The following is a 20,825-nucleotide window of genomic DNA, read 5'->3' as shown; positions in this document are numbered from 1 at the left end:
GACCAAAGTATTTTGACTATGTATCTTCAGACTAAATAACTGAAAGCAAATCCTGAACTATTAGTATGTCATTTTACAGTGGTATCACTTAACAGTTCTCTAACAATTGACTTTTACTTACTGTATTCTAGGACTGAACAAACAAGAATATTGAGTGCCAGGTTTTTCACTCAGAGAAGAGAAATACAAAAACAGAAAAGTGGAAAAGTAGAAAACAATATGTGTTGAACTGGAATTGTAGGTTTAGTATGAACTCATGGTGAGACAGAGAAAAATGTGTGTGAAGGGGGTGTATATACATGTATTTCCTAGCTCTATCCACTAAGGGGAACTAGAATCAATGATGCTCTAGTAGGAATGAACATACCTAGCACCCACATCCTATCTCCTAAACACTCTCCTCCATTTAAAGGAACCAGGGTTTCTTGGAGAAATGGCTAACCCAAAGCTGAAGCAGGAAAGTACAAGGATGAGCCTGAACGTATTAAGCCAGAAAGCAATGAAGCACTGAAAGAATAATGAAGAAATGCCAAAAGGACAGAAACCACTGCTTTGAAGGGACTCCCAATGGCCGTGAAGAAACAAAGTAAGTATAAAAATAAGTTGACAGTAAAAGATTATAGCCCATTTAATAAAACAGGAATCCATGAGTCCATACTCATTATTTTTAAAAATAAAAGCTCTTCCTTACAGTAGGATGTCAACTAATAAATGTAGTAGGAACAACTGGATCAGAAAATCACCATTTCACAGGGGCACCTGGGTGGCTCAGTCGGTTAAGTGTCCAACTCTTGATTTCGGCTCAGGTCATGATCTCACGGTTTGTTCCTGAGTTTGAGCCCCTCATCATGCTCTGTGCTGACAGCATAGAGCCTCCCTCTCTCTCTGCCCTTCCCCCAATTGCTTGAGCTCTCTCTCTCTCTCTCTCTCTCTCAAATAAACAGTAAAAATAAATAAATAAAAATATAAAATAAAAAATAAAAAAATCACCACTTCACAAATGTAATAATTACTGATTCAGGCAAAAATCATCAATGGATGTGAAAACTAACAGGCAGGCTGAAATTCGAAGAAAAGAAGATCTACCAAATCTCAAAATATCTCCCTACAAAATATTAATTTTAAGGTGAAAAACAGTAACTTTTCAATGGCAGAAATCTGGCAGACGATATCTGGCAGACATGATCAAAGTTACCATCAGTAATGGAACAAATGGACATCAGATGCATCCAGATACGACGTACTGAGAAGACACCTAACTTTTGTGGCACTCCTGCCAAAAATACAGAACCTCAATCTACTCATGAGGAAATAACAGGCAAACTAAAACTAAGAAACAGTCTATAAAGTAACTGGCCTATTCTCTTCAAAAATGTCAAGATCAAAAAAGTCACAGTAAGTCATTTGCAAGTATCTTCTCCCATTCTGTAGGTTGCCTTTTAGTTTTGTTGATGGTCTCCTTCGCTGTGCAGAAGCTTTTTATTTTGATGCAGTCCCAGTAGTTTATTTTTGCTTTGTTTCCTTTGCCTCTGGAGACATATTTAGTAAGATATCTAGTAAGAAGTTGCTATGGCCAATGTCAAAGCAATTACTGCCTATGTTGTCCTCTAGGATTTGGATGGTTTCCTGTCTCCGTTTAGGACTTTCATCCATTTTGAATTTATTTTTGTGTATGGTAAGAAAGTGGTCCAGTTTCATTCTTTTGCATGGTTGCTGTCCAGTTTTCCCAACATCATTTGTTAATACATAAAGAACTTCTAAAACTGAACATCCAAAAAACAAATAATCCAGTTAAAAAATGGGCAAAAGACACGAACAGACATTTTTCTAAAGACATACAGATGGCTAACAGACACATGAAAAGATGCTCAACATCATTCATCATCAGGGAAATACAAATCAAAACTACCACAAGGTTATCACCTCACACCAGTCAAAATGGCTAAAATTAACACAGGAAACAACAGGTGTTGGTGAGGATGTAGAGAAAGGGGAACCCTCACTGCTGGTGGGAATGCAAACTTCAGGCATGAGCCACTCTGGAAAATAGTATGGAAAAGTTAAAAAGTTCCTCAAAAAGTTAAAAATAGAACTACTCTACCATCTGGCAATTGCACTACTAGGTATTTACCCAGAGGATACAAAAATATGAATTCAAAGGGGTACAAGCACCTCCATGTTTTAGCAGCATTATCAACAATAGCCAAATTATCAAAAGAACCCAAATGTCCATCAACTGATGAATGGATAAAGAAGATATATACAAAGGAATATAACTCGGCCATGAAAAAAAAATGAAATGTTGCCATTTGCAATGCTGTGGATGGAGCTAGAGAGTATTATGCTAAGTAAAGTAAGTCAGTCAGAGAAAGACAAATACCATATGATTTCACTCATTTGTGGAATTTAAGAAACAAAACAGATGAACACGGGGGAAAAAAAAGAGAGGCAAACCCAGAAATAGACTCTTAACTACAGAGAACAAACTGAGAGTTACTGAAGGGGACTCAGGCAAGGGGGAAGGGTTAAATAGGTGATGGGTATTAAGAAGGGCAGTTGTGATGAGCACTGGGTGTGGTATGCAAATAATCACTACATTCTACACCTGAAACTAATATTACACAATACGTTAGCTGAAATAGAAATAAAAACTTGAAAAAAAAACTAAACAAAAAGAAAGTCAAAGACTGAGAAACTATTTCAGATTAAAGGAGCCTAAAAAAACTAACTAAATGCAACATATGCTCCTGAGTTGGACCCTAGACTAGATTTTCTTTTGCTATAAAATATATTACTGGTACACTAGCAAAATATGAATATGGTCTTCCAATTAAACAACACTATTATATCAAGGGCAATATCGTGTTTTGATAATTTTATCATGTTACTATACATGTTCTTAGGAACAATACATTGATATTTAGAAGTGAAAAGGCATCATGGCAGCAACTTACTCTCAAGTGGTTCAGAAAAAGAAACTGTGTCTAGAGAGCAAGTTATAAAGAAAATGTATTAGAATGTTAACAATTAGAGGGGAACCTGGGTGGCTCGGTCCATTAAACATCAGACTTTGGTTCAGGTCATGATCTCACAGTTTGTGGGTTAGAGACCTCCATTGGGCTTTCTGCTGTCAGCGCAGAGCCTGCTTTGGACCCTGTCTCCCTCTCTCTCTCTGCCCCTCCCCTTCTCACGTGCACATATGCACTTTCTCTCCCAAAAATAAGCATTGAAAAATAAATAAATAAATGTTAACAATTAGGAAATCTGAGAGAATGACATATAGGACTTTTCTGTAAATCTGAAATTATTTCAAAGTATAAAATATTTTCAATTTATTTTACTTACATATTTCATATATATATATATATATATATACATATATATACACGAATTCTATGTAATATGACATCTGTTTAAATAAATATATTCTTCCATCAGTATAAAAATTCTAAGTGATAAAGCGCCCTGTCAGTTATTTGGTAGTGTGTCTGTTTTTAGTTGCAGACAAAGTAACAATGTATCTGACGATCAATGGAATCCTATATTCAAGGAAATAATGATTCCAAAGTTTCATAGGAAAACACTGCCCATTGATGGAAAAACCAATCTTGTCATATTTTCTCAGTTCAGAAAAGTCAAAATCACTAACACAAAATCATTATAAATACCTTGTGTTGCTAGAATAATCCCACATGGCCACATCCAGGAGGCTCCGAACCCAGGTTTTAGAGGGCTCCTTAAGAAATTTTTGCTGGTAGATTCCCACTACAAGATCTTCTACAGTGAGAAGTTCTAGATCTTGCCTGATTTCTTCCATTGGTAAATAGAAAAAGACATACAATTAGTGAATTTAGATACACAGAAGATGTACATCAAAATGGAAACAAATACAGACATTATAAAGCACTTGAACAGTAACCTAGTGTTACTTACTTGATGCCTTTGCCATATGCTTCAAACACCAGTTGACTCTGGCTCGGTCATCAGACTGGAGAAGGAAAAAAATTTACTTGTATTTTCTCCTACATTGTTGTTCAATTGTTCTTTCAAACTGGGGAGATAGGAGTGGCATGAAGGGAAAGACTAAAGAGTTTATGACAACTAAATGAGAACCATAAAAAAGAGCAACATATATTTTAAAAGACTACTGCTATTAATAAAGTTACATTTATAAAGCAATGTTAACAGACTTTGTGAAAAGCAAGGGAGACCCAGGGTAGGCGCATGAAGAAACCAACATGCAGAAAAAGGTCATCTGTTCATGATTACACTACACTAGTAAGATTAAAACCCAGTTCTTCAACTCCTAATCTAAAAGAATTTCTTTGGGTACCTTTTGTGGATCTTTTGGTACCTTAAGTGGATAACCTTAAAAAAAAATTCTTACACTGAAATTACCTTGCAGTAGATAGGTGGCCAGCTTCCTGGGTTTGGGTGAATAAACCTATAAAGGTTTTGTAACACAGTTGCTTGGTCATGCCCAGATTCAAAGTTTGAAATAGGAATCTTGTGACTAGAATCACCTGAAGGAAACAAAAAGGAAGTAGGGAGTTCAAAATTTGACCAAGACAAATATGACAAAGTGGGTAAGGAAGGAGGGTATAGGAAGAGGACAGTGAGTAACTCATGTTTAAGCACTTGTACCAAGCCTAGTTATGATTAGGTACTTTATCCGATATTCTTATGAGAAAGGGGATATACACCTATTAGAGAAGAGACAACCAAGAATCACAGAAGTTAGTATAGTAAGTTAAGAGTTGGTGATCAATGGAGTAAGGACTCAAAACCAGGTTTAAGTGACTAAGCCTGTATGTTTTCACTATTCCCCTCTGCTTTTCACGTAAGGCTGGAGAACTTAATAGCAATGATTGCTTTTTTAAAGGTTATACAACCAAGATTTCCACTTGCAATAAAAAGTGGACCAATTCAGACCAAACTTCCACAAAAATTTAAAATACTTGAAAATATCAAGAGCACACAGTAGCGAGGAATTAATAAACCCAGATGCAAGAGAATATAGAAATTCAAAAAGGCTCTCCAGAGAGCCTAGCTTTTGGGGCAGTTTTTTCCCCCTACAGTTATTTACCAATTCCAGAAGAGGAGGAAGTTGAATGGCTGAGAAATGTGCTTGTGACAGCTTTGGAGGCCTGGTTTGCTAGGCCTCCAGGTGTCTAGTAAAAGCAAACATAAATCTTTTCTGGAGGAAGGGAACATCATTATAAACCTCAAATTACTTTAAAATCATTTTTTCAGCATAGTGGGAAAAATGGTGGCCAGGAAGGCAGGAAAGGAGAAGCCCAAGAAGCCACAGCCAGCTGGAGCTGTCAGAGTAATGAAAGGGGAAGTTCCAGTTGCAACACTAAGAAGTAATCAGCTGAACAAGAAGCTGCAAACCTCTCAACAAAGCCTGTAAAGATCCACAAATTTGGAAGCACCACAGGTAGTGACAAAGAAAGCCTCAGCCATATCCATCAAACTTGGATCAAGTAAGCCTAGAGGAACTCTTGCTCCAAAAACCCTTTCAGTAGCAGGTTTTAATGAAGATGAAGATAGTGAACAGAGGAAATGCTTCCAGAAACAAAGATGAGGATGAAGAATACTGGAAGGGATACACCAACATCGTTAGGACCAAATTCCTTCAATAAAGGAAAGCATGATTTTTCTGATGACCAGAACCTATGGGAATGAAATAGAAAATCTCATCTTGGAAATGTCCATGACCAAGATAATTAAATGATGTGTTTTGAAATTGGGGTGTTGGGTGGGTGTAAAGTTAAAAGGAACAGTTTCCTTTTTTTTCTAAATTTTTTTTAACGTTTATTCATCTTTGAGAGACAGAGCATGAGTGGGGAAGGGGCAAAGAGAGACACAGAATCGGAAGCAGGCTCCAGGCTCCGAGCTGTCAGCACAGAGCCCGATGCGGGGCTCGAACTCACTAACTGCGGGATCATGACCTGAGCCCAAGTCGGACGTTCAACCGACTGAGTCACCCAGGCACCCCGCAACAGTTTCCTTTTTTAAAGAACGGTATAAGATTATCTTTGGAGACTTTTTTTTTAAGATTGAGTGATATATAAATGAATTTGAAATTAGAGGCAATTTATGTTTTATATACAGATTTCAAGACATTTACTAATTTTATAGTTTCATGTGATTAGCTTACAGATAATAGAAAAATCAGAAATGGTATCTAAGAACTGCATTTTTTTTTTTAATGTCTATTTATTTTTGAGAGACAGAGCATGAATAGGAGAGGGGCAGAGAGAGAGGGGAGACACAGAATCCGAAGCTGGCTCCAGGCTCCAAGCTGTCAGCACAGAGCGTGATGCGGGGCTTGAACCCACGAGCCATGAAATCATGACCTGAACCAAAGTCAGACACCCAACCGACTGAGCCACCCAGGTGCCCCTAGAATTGCATATTTTTTAAGACACTATCAAGAGGGATGCAAAAAGTTATTATCTATTTAAACTGCAAACAATTACTCTTGACTCCCTTATTAACGTAAACTGTCTCCCAGGAACAGCCTGTATTGGGAAGAAAATGTTACTGGACTATTGACTGGAAGTACATTAGATAAAACATGGTTTGTTTTTTTTTCCTAAAGGGCATTTGTTTTTGATCCTCATAAACTAGGTATTGCATTGCTATCAGCTAGTACAGATGCCTACCTCTTTAAAAAATACTTTGTTTTCATTTTATGTAAATTGTTAAGTATTTGAAATAGTACATTTCACCTTAATGGGTCCTGTCTACCTTCGTTAGTCTTCAAAGACCATCTGCTACCAAAGTAAAATCAGTATTGTGAATGTGCTTCTTAGTTTTTGTTCTTAGCTAGTTCCTGTAAGCATTTCCACCAGATCTTGAGGCAACTCATGAAGAAGTAGTTTCTTTTAAAATACAAACTACCACCAAAAACTTAAATGTAGGTATAATACTTAGATATGTGGGTGTTTTTGTTTTTTAATAGGTAGTAACACCAAAAAACCCACACTGTATGAAGATGAAAATGAGAAAAATGCACTTTCCATACCTTTGTTAAAGCTTAATTTATTAATTTATGAAAATGGAATTTGATTTGAACTTAATACAAGAAATCTTATGTTAGTAAAATAATACGGCTATTTGAATTATATATTTTTTAAAGTATTATACACATTAATCATGTACATTTTAGATACTGAAGATAAAAATAAATACATCTTTAAACATATTCTATGGAATCTCCGACCACATTGTTAGATCTATGTACTATAGGCTTTCTAAAAAACTTTAATTTTTTTAATGTGACAGTTAAGCACATCTTTAAAAGCATAATCACAGATAAAAGAAACATACAGTAAAATGATTTCCTTGAAAACTCCTGCAATGTTTAATTTGGAAGCAGCTTCAGACTACTTTATTGGTAGCAACCACTCGCTGAGCTCTTTTAAACAGGGATTAACTCCAGAGAAGCAGCCTGTATTCCTAACGCTTTGTTCATTTGCATTTTGCTTTTAAGTTGAAAGTAAACCCCAAGTAAAACAATGGAAATATATATAGAACTATCAGTTCTTACATGATTTAATTATATCATAATACATGAATTTAACTTGCTTTAATGTAAGCAAACTTTCCACTTTTGTCCATTTTGTTGTTTATGTTAAAATAACATCTTTTCCTACATATTGTCTGGACTCAAATGAATTATTAACCTAAGGTCAATAGGGGAGAGAAACGACGGAGATGAATGTCTTTACTAAAATACCACTAAATTTGTCAAACTCAAAAAAAAAATCACTTTTTCAAACATTATATATGAATAACCCAGTACAGGATGAAAGAAGAATGAGAAACAAACCAAATTTGATAGAATGAGATCCAAAGTATTCCAGCTACTGAAATTATTCAGTACAGATGATAAATATTCACGCTTATGATCAAATTATGAATTTTATCATAAAGTTATAAAAAAGGACACACAGGAAGAGTTCAATTTCTGATAGCAACAGACTAGAACTCTATGAATGAAACACCTGCTTGAGAGCACTGCAGAGAGAAAACTACAGTAAGGAACCAGGGGTCCAAAATCTTGGAGAAGAAGGAATCCTAGAAAGTGGATTCTGGCATTTGGGTTCATTGGTAATTTGGGGCATTTGTGAATTCTGGAAGAGGAGATTTAGAGTCTGATAAACTGAGCAGTTTCAAAAGACCTAGATATATAAGAATTAAAACTATTACTCCGGGGGCGCCTGGCTGGCTCAGTTGGTGGAGCATGTGACTCTTGGTCTTTGAGTTGTGGATTAGAGCCTCATGCTGGGTGTGGAGATTACTTAAAAATAAAACCTTTAAAAAAAAAAAATATTACTGTAGGACCACCTGGGTGGCTCAGTCAGTTAATCATCCATCTCTTGTATTCAGCTCAGGTCATGATCTCACGGTCTGTGGGTTTGAGCCCCGCGTTGGGCTTTGTACTGACAACATGGAGCCTGCTTGGTATTCTCTCTCCCTCTCTCTCTCCCCCTTCCCCTCTCATACTCCCTCCCTTTCTCTCAAATAGGTAAATAAGACATTAAAAAGTATTACTCTAGTATTACTTGTGTATATTAAAAATTATAATTAAAAGAATATTCAATTGCCTTCTTGCTTCCACTGTTTATACTCAAGTCAATTGCAAATTTTACAGATGATCCTTTGGTGGTAATCTGTCTACCTTCCCCCCCTTTTTAGAGATCAATCAGAAATAGACTCTTAATAGATATGAACCCAATTTTACATTATTTCAATCCCTGAAATTGGATTAAGGTACTCTGAGATGGCTACTGACAGCATCTTTCTGCCAGAAGCAGTCACAAATTTTCTTCAGAGAAGAATAACAAGTTTTTCTATGTACTGTTCAGCCCTCAAAAATAATCAGATGGGGGTGGGGGAGAAAAAAATAAGACATATGAAGAGAACAGGTATCTTGACATCAAGATAACCAACAGACCCCCCCCCCCCAACAAAAAGATCCCTATGTTTTTCAGACATAAGGCTTTAAATGTTCAGAGAAGTAAAAAATAGATTATTTTAGCAGAACCATAAAAGAGAACCAAAGGTAAATTAAACTGAAGACACATTCTCTAACCCATTTTAGGATGGCAAAATAACCTTGAGAACAAAATTAGGTAAGATTAATCAAAGTCTTTAACATGAACGTACAAATCCTAAAACAAAATATTAGCAAACCAAATTCATCAATTTAAGAGCTATACAGTCACTATAATGGGTTTATTGCTGGAATGTAAGGTTGGTTTAGCATTAGCAAATTACCAGATGAACAAAAAGACACAAATCACCTGAGATACAGAAAAACTATTCATTAAAATGTGCAACTGATATCTCTAACCAAACTGGGAGTAGAAGGGAACATCTTTACCCTGATCAGGAGTATATACTAATGCACTAATATATGGAATCAGAAAAGACCCCAAAATAATGTCAGCCAGAGTAATGTTAAAATAGAAAACCAAAGCTGGAGGCATCACAATTCTGGACTTCAAGCTATAGTACAAAGCTGTAATCAACAAGACAGTATAGTACTGACACAAAAACAGACACATAGATCATCAATGGAACAGAACAGAGAACTCAGAAACGGACCCACAAATGTATGGCCAACTAATCTTCGACAAAGCAGGAAAAAATATCCAATGAAGACAGTCTCTTCAAGCAAATGGTGTTGGAAAAACTGGACAGAGGCATGCAGAAGAATGAAACTGGACCATTTTCTTAAACCACACATGAAAATAAATTCAAAATGGCCAAAAGACCAAAATGTGAGACAGGAAATAATCAAAATCCTACAGGAGAACACAGGCAGGAACCTATTTGACCTTGACCGCAGCAACTTCTTTACACGGTCTCCAGTGGCAAGGGAAACAAAAAGTAAAAATGAACTATTGGGACCTCTGTGCTTCTGCAAGTGAAGGAAATAAAATCAACAAAACTAAAAGGCAACGGACAGAATGGGAACGGATATTTGCAAACGATGTATCAGATAAAGGGTCAGTATACAAAATCTATAAAAAACTTAAACTCAACACCCAAAAAACAAGTAATCCAGTGAAGCAATGGGTAGCAGACATGAATACACTTTTCTAAAGAAGACATCCAGAAGGCGGACACATGAAAAGATGCTCAACATCACTCATCATCAAGGAAATACAAATCAAAACTACGAGATACCACCTCACACCTGTTAGAATGGTTAAAATTAACAACTCAGCAAACAACAGATGTTGGCGAGGGTGCAGAGAAAGGGGAATCCTCTTGCACTGTTGGTGGGAATGCAAACTGGTGCAGCCACTTTGGAAAACAGTATGGAGGTTCCTCAAAAAATTAAAAATAGAACTACCCTACAACCCAACAATTGCACGAATAGGTATTTATCCAAAGGATATAAAAATACTGATTAAAGGGGCACATGCACCACAATGTTTATAGCAGCACTACCAACAACAGCCAAATTATGGAGAAAGCCAAAATGTCCATCGACTGATGAATGGATAAAGAAAATGTGGTACAAGGGAATATTATTCAGCAATCAAAAAGAATGAAATCTTGCAATTTACAACAGCATAGATAGAACTACAAGTGTATCACACTAAGCGAAGTAAGTCAGAGAAAAGACAGATCTCGTATGATTTCACTCCTGTGTGGAATTTAAGAAATACGACAGATGACCGTAGGGGAAGGGAAGGAAAAATAAGATGAAAACAGAGAGGGAAGCAAACCGTAAGAGACTCTTAAATACAGAGAACAAACTGAGGGTTGCTGGAAGGGAGGTGGGTAGGGGATGGGTGACGGGCATTAAGGAGGAGGGCATTTAATGGGATGAGCTCTGGGTGTTATATGTAAGTGATAAATCACTAAATTCTACTTCTGAAACCAATACTACACTATGTTAACTTGCATTAAAAAAAAAAGTGCATACGAAAAATAAGAGAAGAAAAAACTACAGCCAACAACATACTCACCGATGAAACATTAAAAACTAGAGTTCCTAACCAGCACAGTTACACACACTTTTAAAATTTTAAATAAAAAAATAGGGGCGCCTGGGTGGCTCCGTCAGTTGAGTGACCAACTTCAGCTTAGGTCATGATCTCATGGCTCGTGGGTTTGAGCCCCGCGTCAGGGTCTGTGCTGACAGCTCAGAGCCTGGAGCCTGCTTCGGATTCAGCGTCTCCCTCTCTCTCTGCCCCTAACCCACTCACATTCTATCTCTGTTTCTCTCAAAAAATAAACATTTAAAAATTTTTAATTTTTAATAAAAAATATATAGATTAGGAAAAACATCATTTCACAGATCTAAAAAATTGACCAAACTCAAGAATTATAGTTCAGCAATGGTTGGATAAAACTAAAACATAAGAGTAAATAAAAATATAATTTCAAGAAACATTATAAATCATAAAATTTATAAGCTATAAATTAAAAAAAAAATAAAATAAAATAAATTTTTTTTCAACGTTTATTGATTTTTGGGACAGAGAGAGACAGAGCATGAACGGGGGAGGGACAGAGAGAGAGGGAGACACAGAATCGGAAACAGGCTCCAGGCTCTGAGCCATCAGCCCAGAGCCTGACGTGGGGCTCAAACTCACGGACCGTGAGATCGTGACCTGGCTGAAGTCGGACGTATAAGCTATAAATTTAATGAGATAGTAAGATCACTGTGAAGAAAATTATGAGGATTATAAGGCATCACAGATCCAAAATTAAAATGTAGCCCCATGTTCACAGAGTATCATGAAGTTGTCAGTTTTGTCCAAAATGATCTAAAGATTTAAAGGTGATTCCAATCTAAATTTCAACAAAGCTTTTTGTGAAGCATGATACTCTGAATTGTATGGAAAAGCAAAGGGTCAAGAATAGCTGTGATGTTCCAAAACAAAGTCAAGGAACTTGTCTAAGTAAATATTATCAAAATACTGTATTCAATGGTATGAACACCAAAAAAAAAAAAAAAAACAAAAAACACAAGTAGACCAACAGAACAAAATAAATATATCACAAAGACCCATGCATCTGCAGAAATGTGGCACTACATACTGAGGAACAAGCGGATTATTTAATAAATGACGCTGAGGGGCACCATGGCTCAGTGGCTCAGTCGGTTGAGCGTCTGACTCTTGATTTCAGCTCAGGTCATGATCTCATGGATCTGGAGTTCAAGCCCTGAGTCCTGCTCTTCACTGAGCATGGAGGCTGCTTGGGATTCTCTCTCTCCTGCTCGCCTGAATGCACTCTCTCAAAATAAACAAACATTAAAAAAAAAAAAAACAAAAAACCAGTAATAATAAATGATGCTGAGACAACTAATTATCTACACAGGAAAAAAAAAAAGAAACAGAACCTCTATTTCACACCATTACACAAGTCAGTGCCAGGTGGAATAAGAACTTGGGATATGAAAAACAAAACTTAATAAAAGCTATCTTTATTGCCTGCAGGTAGAAGAAGATTCTTAAGTAAGACATTAAGAACCCTCAAAACCCTAAGGGAAAGGAGGATACATTTACTAAATTAAAAATAACTTCTGTTCATTGAAAGACGCCACAATGACAGTAAAAAAAATAAATAAATACAATGCATACACTGAAAATAGGTACCTGTAATTAAGTCAGTAAGCAGATACATAATAAAATTCCCCAAACCAATATAAGACACTCCAATACAAATTTGGGGAAAGGTAATGCTGAGTTAAAAAAACAAATACAGGTATGGAAACAAGCACACAATGTTAATTACATACAAGTTCAAAAAAAACAAAATTAAATACACCTTTTAATTTTTTTTAATGTTTATTTATTTTTAAGAGAGAGAGAGAGAGAGAGAGCGAGAGCGAGAGCGAGCAAGCAGGGGAGGGACAGAGAGCGAGGAACAGAGGATCCAAAGTGGGCTTCATGCTGACAGCAGAGAACCCGATGCAGGGCTTGAACTCAGGAACTGTGAGATCATGACCTGAGCTGAAGTTGGACGCTTAACCAAATGAGCCACCTAGGTGCCCCTAAATACACCATTTAAATACATATGTATTCACAATAAAACTATTCAGAAAAAATGATTAGCACAAAATTCCAAATAGTGTCTCTCTCATAAAAAGGGAGGGGGATGCAATCAAGGAGAGCTACAGGGACCTTCAATGATAGGGCACTGCTATTGTTTCTTCAGCTGACTGGTGAATGCACAGCTGTTCATTAACGTTCTTTATACTTTAAGTCAATGTTATACTCTTTGTGTATGAAGACTAATTTTAAAAGCTGATAGACCTTTTGTACGGGAAGCCAAAAGCAGTTTTCAAAGCTTTGCTTTTTTTTAAAGCAGAACTTCTCTCAAGAAAATTAACCAGTAAAATGGACAGAAGCAGAGCTCCTCTGGTTAAAGTGGGGGGGAGAGAGAGAAGGTCCAAGACCTCCTACTCCCACACTCTCATGCAGAATCTGAAGCACCTTTTCAGAGAAAAGCAAGGCAGTGGGGGTGGGGAAATTAATGGATTCCGTACCGAAATCTCTTGAAATTCTTTGATTCTAATGTGCTAAACCATAACACCCATCCATGAAGTATTCCCTCGATTCACTTACACATATTTCATAAAAGGCCAGATAGCACAGGAGCATTTGAAAGATCTACGTGTACATTCCTTAGCTACTACTTACACTGCATCCACATGTAAATTTGCTTCAGCATGTTCCCCTTTGAAACATGATCTTTTCCTAAGCATCAGGTTGATTACACTAGCATAAGCACTTTTAGTTATTATGTCGACACAGCCATCACTCTAATAGAATCATTTATTTTATTTAACTGGCACATTTCCCAGCGTTATCAAATTGGCAATTTAAGACATGTCTAAATTGACGAGCTCCAAAAGATCTAAGTTTCCTGAATGAACGGTGTTCAATTTTAATTAGTTTAAAATAACATATTAAGAAGACCCTTCTAGAGTCTTTAATAGGTTTTTAAGAACCACACTTTCTGTTAATCGGGTTGACTTGAAAATGTTGTAAAAATAAGCCTTAAAAACTTTTTTTTTTAAATCAAGTACTTATCAGAACCAGAATAATAAACAGTAAGCCAGTGGCACTCTCACAAATGAATGTCTGGCAAATTGCAGGGATTCCAATGCACTCAACAGATGAACAAACCAGAAACAGCTTAAGTAAAAAAGTGAAGTTAATTCACCAGCTAAGTTTCTATTTTTGTTTTACTACCACCTACTTAGTTGAATAACCTCAGATGACGTAATACGTGGGGAGATTAGCTAGGTTCACACTTCAAAAACTACAACAGAATTCTTCTGCTTTATACGTTTTTTTTCATTCAAAGCTACATAAAGGAATCAACTAAAAAAATTTGCCCTTACCTTGTTCCACAGCCTATGGCCCTGATCCCAGGCAAAACAAAAAAAGGACTAATACATATTTTTCACGAAGACTGGAAAAAACTCAAAGGATGTAATTAAAAGTGACTCTAAAATGTTCTCTTCATTTATGAAGAACAGCATTATAAATGTTACATAATAGCTGCTTATCATGCATATTTGAAAAACTTAGCATTTTTAAGTAAAAAAAAAAAACTTAAAACAATGATAATTTTGAATATAAATAAAAAATTAAATTATTATCACGATTTTCATTCTAATCACAGAGGGAACTTGCTAAAACCCAGTTTCTAAAAGAGTTTAGTTCAGAGCTTAGGTATACAGTCATATCCTTTGGTGTCCCACAAATCTATTTCATTTTCAGGTTTTTAAGGATCACAGGCACCATCTATCAATTCTATGAAGAGTCTCCAACAGTAAGATTATTCTTCCTCCAAATTATGTTTTACGTGTTCATTTAAAGCAGTAAGTCTTAATCAGGTACATACACATTCAATGCCTATATTCTACCCCATTCATTTATACTTACTTGCAGCCTGACAATGAAACCGAAATCCTCGTGGAATTTCACCTAGAATACAAAATATTTTGTTGAGAGAAGTTCTCTGGTTTTGCTATAGCAATATTTCATAGGATGATCAAGTCATAAATAACATAGGTAGGTAACTGTTACTGCTATGTGAAAACACAAACGATTAAATTTTCATAGAGATTTGTTTTGTTTGACCCAGAGGAATGAGGAGTATTAAAGAATTTTGGTATATTGTCTAAGCTGTTTTAAAAAGGAAGTTACTAGTAGGGGGCACTTGGGCTGCTCAGTCGGTTAAGTGTCTGGCCCTTGGTTTCAGCTTAGGTCACAATGTCATGGGATGGAGCCCTGCTTGGGATTCTCTCTCTCCCTCTCTCCTCACCCCCCACGGGCTGTCTCTCAAAATAAACTTTATATGTACATAAAAAGTTACAGAAAAAAACACTAGGTAAAGAAAACTTGGGCTAAAGAAGCCTTAACGAGGGGTCCAGAAGGCCCTTGATATAGGTATTCATGTATGTTTTAAAAAAAAAAAAAAAAAAAGTCTCCAAATTCTATCTTTTTAATTTTTTGTAACCGTATGAAGAAAAATAGTTATTTAAGTTATTCTAAGCAACAACTCTCACAGGTGTGAGTAGGATAATTAGTTTTTAGTTTTTCTGTCATCTAAACACAAGGAAAAGTGCTGGCCTGTACTAATGAATTTTATTTTTTATTTTTATTTTTTTTAATTTTTTTTAACGTTTATTTATTTTTGAGACAGAGAGAGACAGAGCATGAACGGGGGAGGGCCACAGAGAGAGGGAGACACAGAATCCGAAACAGGCTCCAGGCTCTGAGCGGTCAGCACAGAGCCCGACGCGGGGCTCGAACTCACGGACCACGAGATCATGACCTGAGCCGAAGTCGGACGCTTAACCGACTGAGCCACCCAGGCGCCCCTGTACTAATGAATTTTAAAGCAACTGACAAAACTAAAGATGAAGTTCTCTCCTCAACCTCTTTCCCTTTACTCTTCTCCCTACATAGTTCCCCTCCTTGCCTTAAAAAGTATTACTGGTCCTTTATCTATCCTCTTGGTAACTGAATTGAATCCTGTCTTCATTACTACCTCTTTTGCTTGAGTGGAATATCCAGAAAAAAAAAAAGTATTGAGAACATCTGAGAAGCTATTAAGTACTAGGCTATTTCCATACCTTCTCTTGTATTCCTTAGAGCAGCCAACAATAGGAATTATTCCCACTTTACTGATAAGCTAGTAAGTTCAGAAAGGTTAATAACTTTGCTGAAGGTTACAAAGCAACATCAAGTTAAAAACTAGTGATCGCCAAGATAAAGGATGGGTTAAAAAAATAAGAGCAAAGGCATAAAAAGCTTTTAGAAAATTCCAAGACGTAAGGCCATAGGCAAGCAAACGCCAGGCTACATACACATTTTCAGGTATACCATCCACCCAACTCTAATGCTTTCTTGAGGTTAAAAGCTTCAACTAAAAAGCCCCGTGTAAACACCTAATTCTTAATGATTTTTCAACCAATTATGATGAAGTCTTGTTACATTTTAGGAACTCAACTGTGCATCAGCCTTTAAGAAAACAAATATTGTTAAATAAACTCAAGATAAAATGCATACTTTTTAAGATCTAGCATCTACCCACTCTACTTACCAGGATTTATAAAACTGTGGAAATCTGCCATAATACCTTCTTGGAGAGAATATTTAACACAGCCTATTTCACAAGGGAGGAAGCGCTGTTCACAATGAGGAGGTAGTTCACCATGGCTAAAAATGTTCAAAAAATAAAAAATGCCTCCAAGGAGAGCTAAAAAAATAGAAAGAAAAAAAAAAGCAGTAAGACAGCACAAATAGATGAGAGTTTACCCCTCTACAAAAGAAAGTTTTAGAACCGTTTTCCTTGTGTTCCTATAATCCTAAATGAGCTGGAAATGAGAAAACTAATTATCTGTACCAGATAAACGAACCAAAATTTTTATAATTATACTTATCAAGGATTACAGTGGTAACCACTCTGCATGAAGCAACAAAATTATTCAAATTTGCAGCCAGCTCTACATAATTTAGTTAGACATATGCCTTGAATTTCAGGAATGACTTAAGAAAAGCTGTGACCCATATTCAACAAATTCAAGAGGTTTGGGAAATAAAGCCAAGTAGAATCAGTGTAGAAAAACTGCATGATATAAACTATGGACAATTTAGTTCACTCTTTACTTTTTACCAATTTACATAAGAACACCAATAAATTCTCTAAAGGAAGAAAGAAATAGGAGATTGCGAGAAGGGTTTTATACACCAGGATTGGCCACAATTAAGACTGTTAAAAGTTTATTAATCTTCAACAAATTCATAACACAATAAAAACAGCCAGAAGGAATAACAAGGGCTCTTATTAGCTACATTCTTTTCCAGGCCAACTCAATAATTCAACCTTTTCTTTGTAATTTAAATGTATTTTAAGGGTCTAGTTATAAACACTTAAATCTAAGAAGTATATTTAGTAACACATGAAGTGGTTATTAACCAAGAGACCAGATTTTTGTATAAAACAAAACCTCTCCAGTGTTATTTCAACAAACGCAAATTAGCTCATCTTTTACAACTTTAGCACCACTATAATTTGAACACTTGTAGTCAGTTATTTTGAAATGCAGGACCCAAATGAACAGAACATATATTTACTGATCATTTGATCAATTTGAGCACCCACATTTATCTAAGCAAAACATTTTAGGATTATTATACCTTGATCACTTTTTAGAGACAAACTTGACATATCCGGGGGTGAAACATTCTGCTTTGGTACAAGCATGCCTGGCCTCCTCAGTGGGGTGGAAAAAGGTTTCTAAAGAGGAAGAGAATTCATCACATTCTTAAACTCTTACTGGTCACTTTATACATATACTTAAAGTTAGCAAAATAACAAAAACAGCTCATAGATTACTTCAGTAACCTCTCTAGGCCAATGAACCCCAATGAGTAAATAAACACATATCTGTCAGTGACACCAACAACCCAAAGGGAGACAAGGGCAAAATCTGTAAATATTCTGAATCAAAAGATGAGTAAACAACCATTCAACTATTCCTGAAAACCATGTGCCCACTACTGATAATCCAAAAAAAATTTTTTAATGCCCACTACTGATAACCTAAATCAATCCCACTGAATCACAGAATATATGCCAGCCCAGTGGCCAAAAGAACATTGTTCGACAAAGTACTTTAACACGATTTTTGGTAAAAATAAAAACCCAATCATGCTGACTCCAAGTCTCAATGAGGTATGTACACAACATGGCTTACATTAGGAGAGGAAATTTCTTATAAGAAATTATAGCAAAAAAAAAAAAAAAATCAAAGCCCACAAGTATAACTAAGTACCAATGCAACTGATTAGAGCTTCTACTCAAATATACATCTACAAAATAAAAAATCTCTCAAACCTAAAGCAAGCAAAGCTCTCTTGAACTTCAATCCGATGTTGACAGTTTAAAAAAAGAATGGAATTTTACTATGTAAGAATGGAAAGAACACAGAGGGAGGAGAGAAGTCCACAACTACCCTGAATTTTTTTTTTCCATGTTTATTTATTTTTGAGAGAGCATGCACACGGTGGAGGGACAGAGGATCCTAGCTGACAGCAGAGAGCTAATGAGGAGCTTGAACTCACAAACCCTGAGATCATGACCTGAGCCAAAGTCAGCCACTTAACCAACTGAGCTACCCAGGCACCCCAACCCTGCATTTTCCTGATACAAATCAACAAGAAAATTTTTTAGTACTTTATCATTTTACTAGTCATAACTTTACCTAAATAAACTTTATTCAATTCTTACTATAAGGCACATTAACCTTCAACAGCATGTGCAAGTTTTGTTATTTCCAAATTTCAAACACAACAACTGGTCTGGTTCCAAGTGTCATTTAAAAAGACACAATGGTCCAAGCTACTTTTCAACATTCAAAAAGGGAGTCTTTAATCATAAAGGGGTTGAAAGGAACCCTTAAAGATCATCTAGTACAAATCCTAAAACCCAACTCCCCCACTGCTGATCATGCTTTATTGGTTGCAGGTTTCCGAATAGGGATTTCCCTGTTTGGTGATTTCACACCACCAAATAACAACGTGTGGTTTGCCCTAGCTAGGGAACCTGTTGGCTCTTTAAATTTTTTCCAGTAGGCTCCCTGCCCAATGTGGGGCTGAACTCACAACCCTGAGATCAAGAGTCGCATGTTCCACCAACCAAGCCAGCCAGGTGCCCAGGGAGCCCGTTGGCTTTTTAACAGGCATTCTGACACCAGGAAAAAGAAAAAAAAAAAATCCTTCTTTGCATTAACCCAAATCACCCACCAGCCTACCCTTCACCCATTCACTCCTCCAGCATTTACTGAACACGCCTATGTGCCAAGCAGGTAACTGCTCTTCTCTAACTTTACCTGCTTCTCCGAAGGCCCAGAGTCCTTTCCCTGGGCTGCTCTCCACTCCCGAGCCATTTCTGCATACTTCTCCTTTTCTTCCTCCCTCAGGAGCTTGGGGACAGAAAGGAGAGAAGCGGCAATGAGGACCGAGTGCCCTAGGCCCCAGACGCGGAAGCCTAGACTTTCCAGGAAGTTTCCGCGTCGGTTTGCCTTAGGGCCGGACTTCCTTCCCCTCCAGCAGGGGCCAAGGGGTCACTGGTCTCTTCGAGGCCTCTATCCTTCCCGCCTCGCCCTCTCACCTGCCCAACTGCCTGCTCTACCCCCTCTGCCCCCCATTGCCCCCCCCCCCCCCAGCCTTACTTACCGCCCAGTCAGCAGAGCAGTAGGGGATGGCATCAGCTACGCGAGCCACGGGCAGGCCTCGCCGCCGTAGTTCGGGGATCTTCTCCTGCACAAAGAAATAGTAAGCATTACGGCTGGTCCTGCGGTTTGGCATGGCGAGCGAGGCCAAGATTCGACGACCCGGGCCTGAGACAGCACAAGCCGCCGCCGGCGCCCTCGCCGGGCTCCCGCCCTTAGTAACCGAGGCGGGCGCCTGCGCGCGAAGGCCTGCGGCGCTCAACCAATCAGGGCGCGGTGCGCAGCCGCATTGGCCTTGCCGGGAGAAAAGCAGTCCGAGGCCGCCTCGTGGAGCAGTGGGGGTGGGGTGGAGGGTGGGGGGCGGAGCTCGGTCACAGGTGCAAAGCATTCTGATTGGCTGGGATGAGGCGTGGGTGCGTGTGCTGTCATGTGGAAGGCTCGGCGCAATTCCTGTACATTGTTGCGTAGTATGTGTTAAAGTAGGTCGAGAAAAGCAGGCCTGGAGAGTTGTTCAGGTTCTTTCATGTTTTACGACTGTAAAAGGCCAGCTCTGTGTCAAGCACTGTGAAAGGTGTTGGGTGGGGGAAAGAGACAGGAGCGCGACAAACAAGATCTTTTCCCCCAAGAAGTTTACAATCTAATGGGGGGAGTTTGAGAAGGAAGGTGACGGAACAAGTGCATCAACCAATATGGGGCGCGCGGGGCGGGGGGTGTTGTTGCCTTTTCGTCCCCCCGCCCCGTTCTTAAATTACACTCGTTATGGTTGCAAAGAACATGGGGTTTTACAAAGCAGTTTGCAATATGTGAGGAAGAAAACCGACAATAAAAAGCTGAGATTTAAAATAATGTCCCTGGAAAAAAAAAAACATAAATAACGTCCTTGAATAAAATTTTATAGGTTTCCTCAGAAAGGTCAGGAATATATTTGTAGCTGCTATGGAAACTTGCATCTTTTAATTGGTTACTGCTGGTAACTGCTGTATACTGCTGGTATACAGAAGGCTTTGGTTTCAGTGTTATATATGCTTCACAAAGAAATCCCCTTATGAGTTCAGTTTATTAAGCATGTGTATACATGTTGATGTATATA

At 37.6% G+C, this 20,825-nt stretch overlaps 1 protein-coding gene and 1 pseudogene across 1 annotated transcript in view; one reads left to right on the top strand and one right to left on the bottom strand.

Moving 5' to 3' along the window:
- Positions 1 to 20,031, bottom strand: part of MAEL (maelstrom spermatogenic transposon silencer) — a 38,771-nt gene extending 18,740 nt beyond the window's left edge. The window contains exons 1-8 of the mRNA XM_042976770.1: positions 19,740 to 20,031; positions 19,394 to 19,486; positions 17,700 to 17,799; positions 16,603 to 16,758; positions 14,937 to 14,978; positions 4,399 to 4,523; positions 3,934 to 3,988; positions 3,669 to 3,810 (exon numbers count right to left, since the gene is read on the bottom strand). Of these exons, the coding sequence (XP_042832704.1) occupies positions 3,669 to 3,810; positions 3,934 to 3,988; positions 4,399 to 4,523; positions 14,937 to 14,978; positions 16,603 to 16,758; positions 17,700 to 17,799; positions 19,394 to 19,486; positions 19,740 to 19,871 (845 nt within the window). The 5' untranslated portion in view covers positions 19,872 to 20,031. The remainder of the gene's footprint in view (positions 1 to 3,668; positions 3,811 to 3,933; positions 3,989 to 4,398; positions 4,524 to 14,936; positions 14,979 to 16,602; positions 16,759 to 17,699; positions 17,800 to 19,393; positions 19,487 to 19,739) is intronic.
- LOC122235981 lies at positions 5,267 to 5,733 on the top strand (annotated as a pseudogene).
- Positions 20,032 to 20,825: the final 794 nt, after the last annotated feature.

This window comes from Panthera tigris, chromosome F3 (assembly GCF_018350195.1).
Source record: "Panthera tigris isolate Pti1 chromosome F3, P.tigris_Pti1_mat1.1, whole genome shotgun sequence".
Lineage (NCBI taxonomy): Eukaryota > Metazoa > Chordata > Mammalia > Carnivora > Felidae > Panthera > Panthera tigris.
This window is presented reverse-complemented; position numbering and strand designations above follow the sequence as displayed.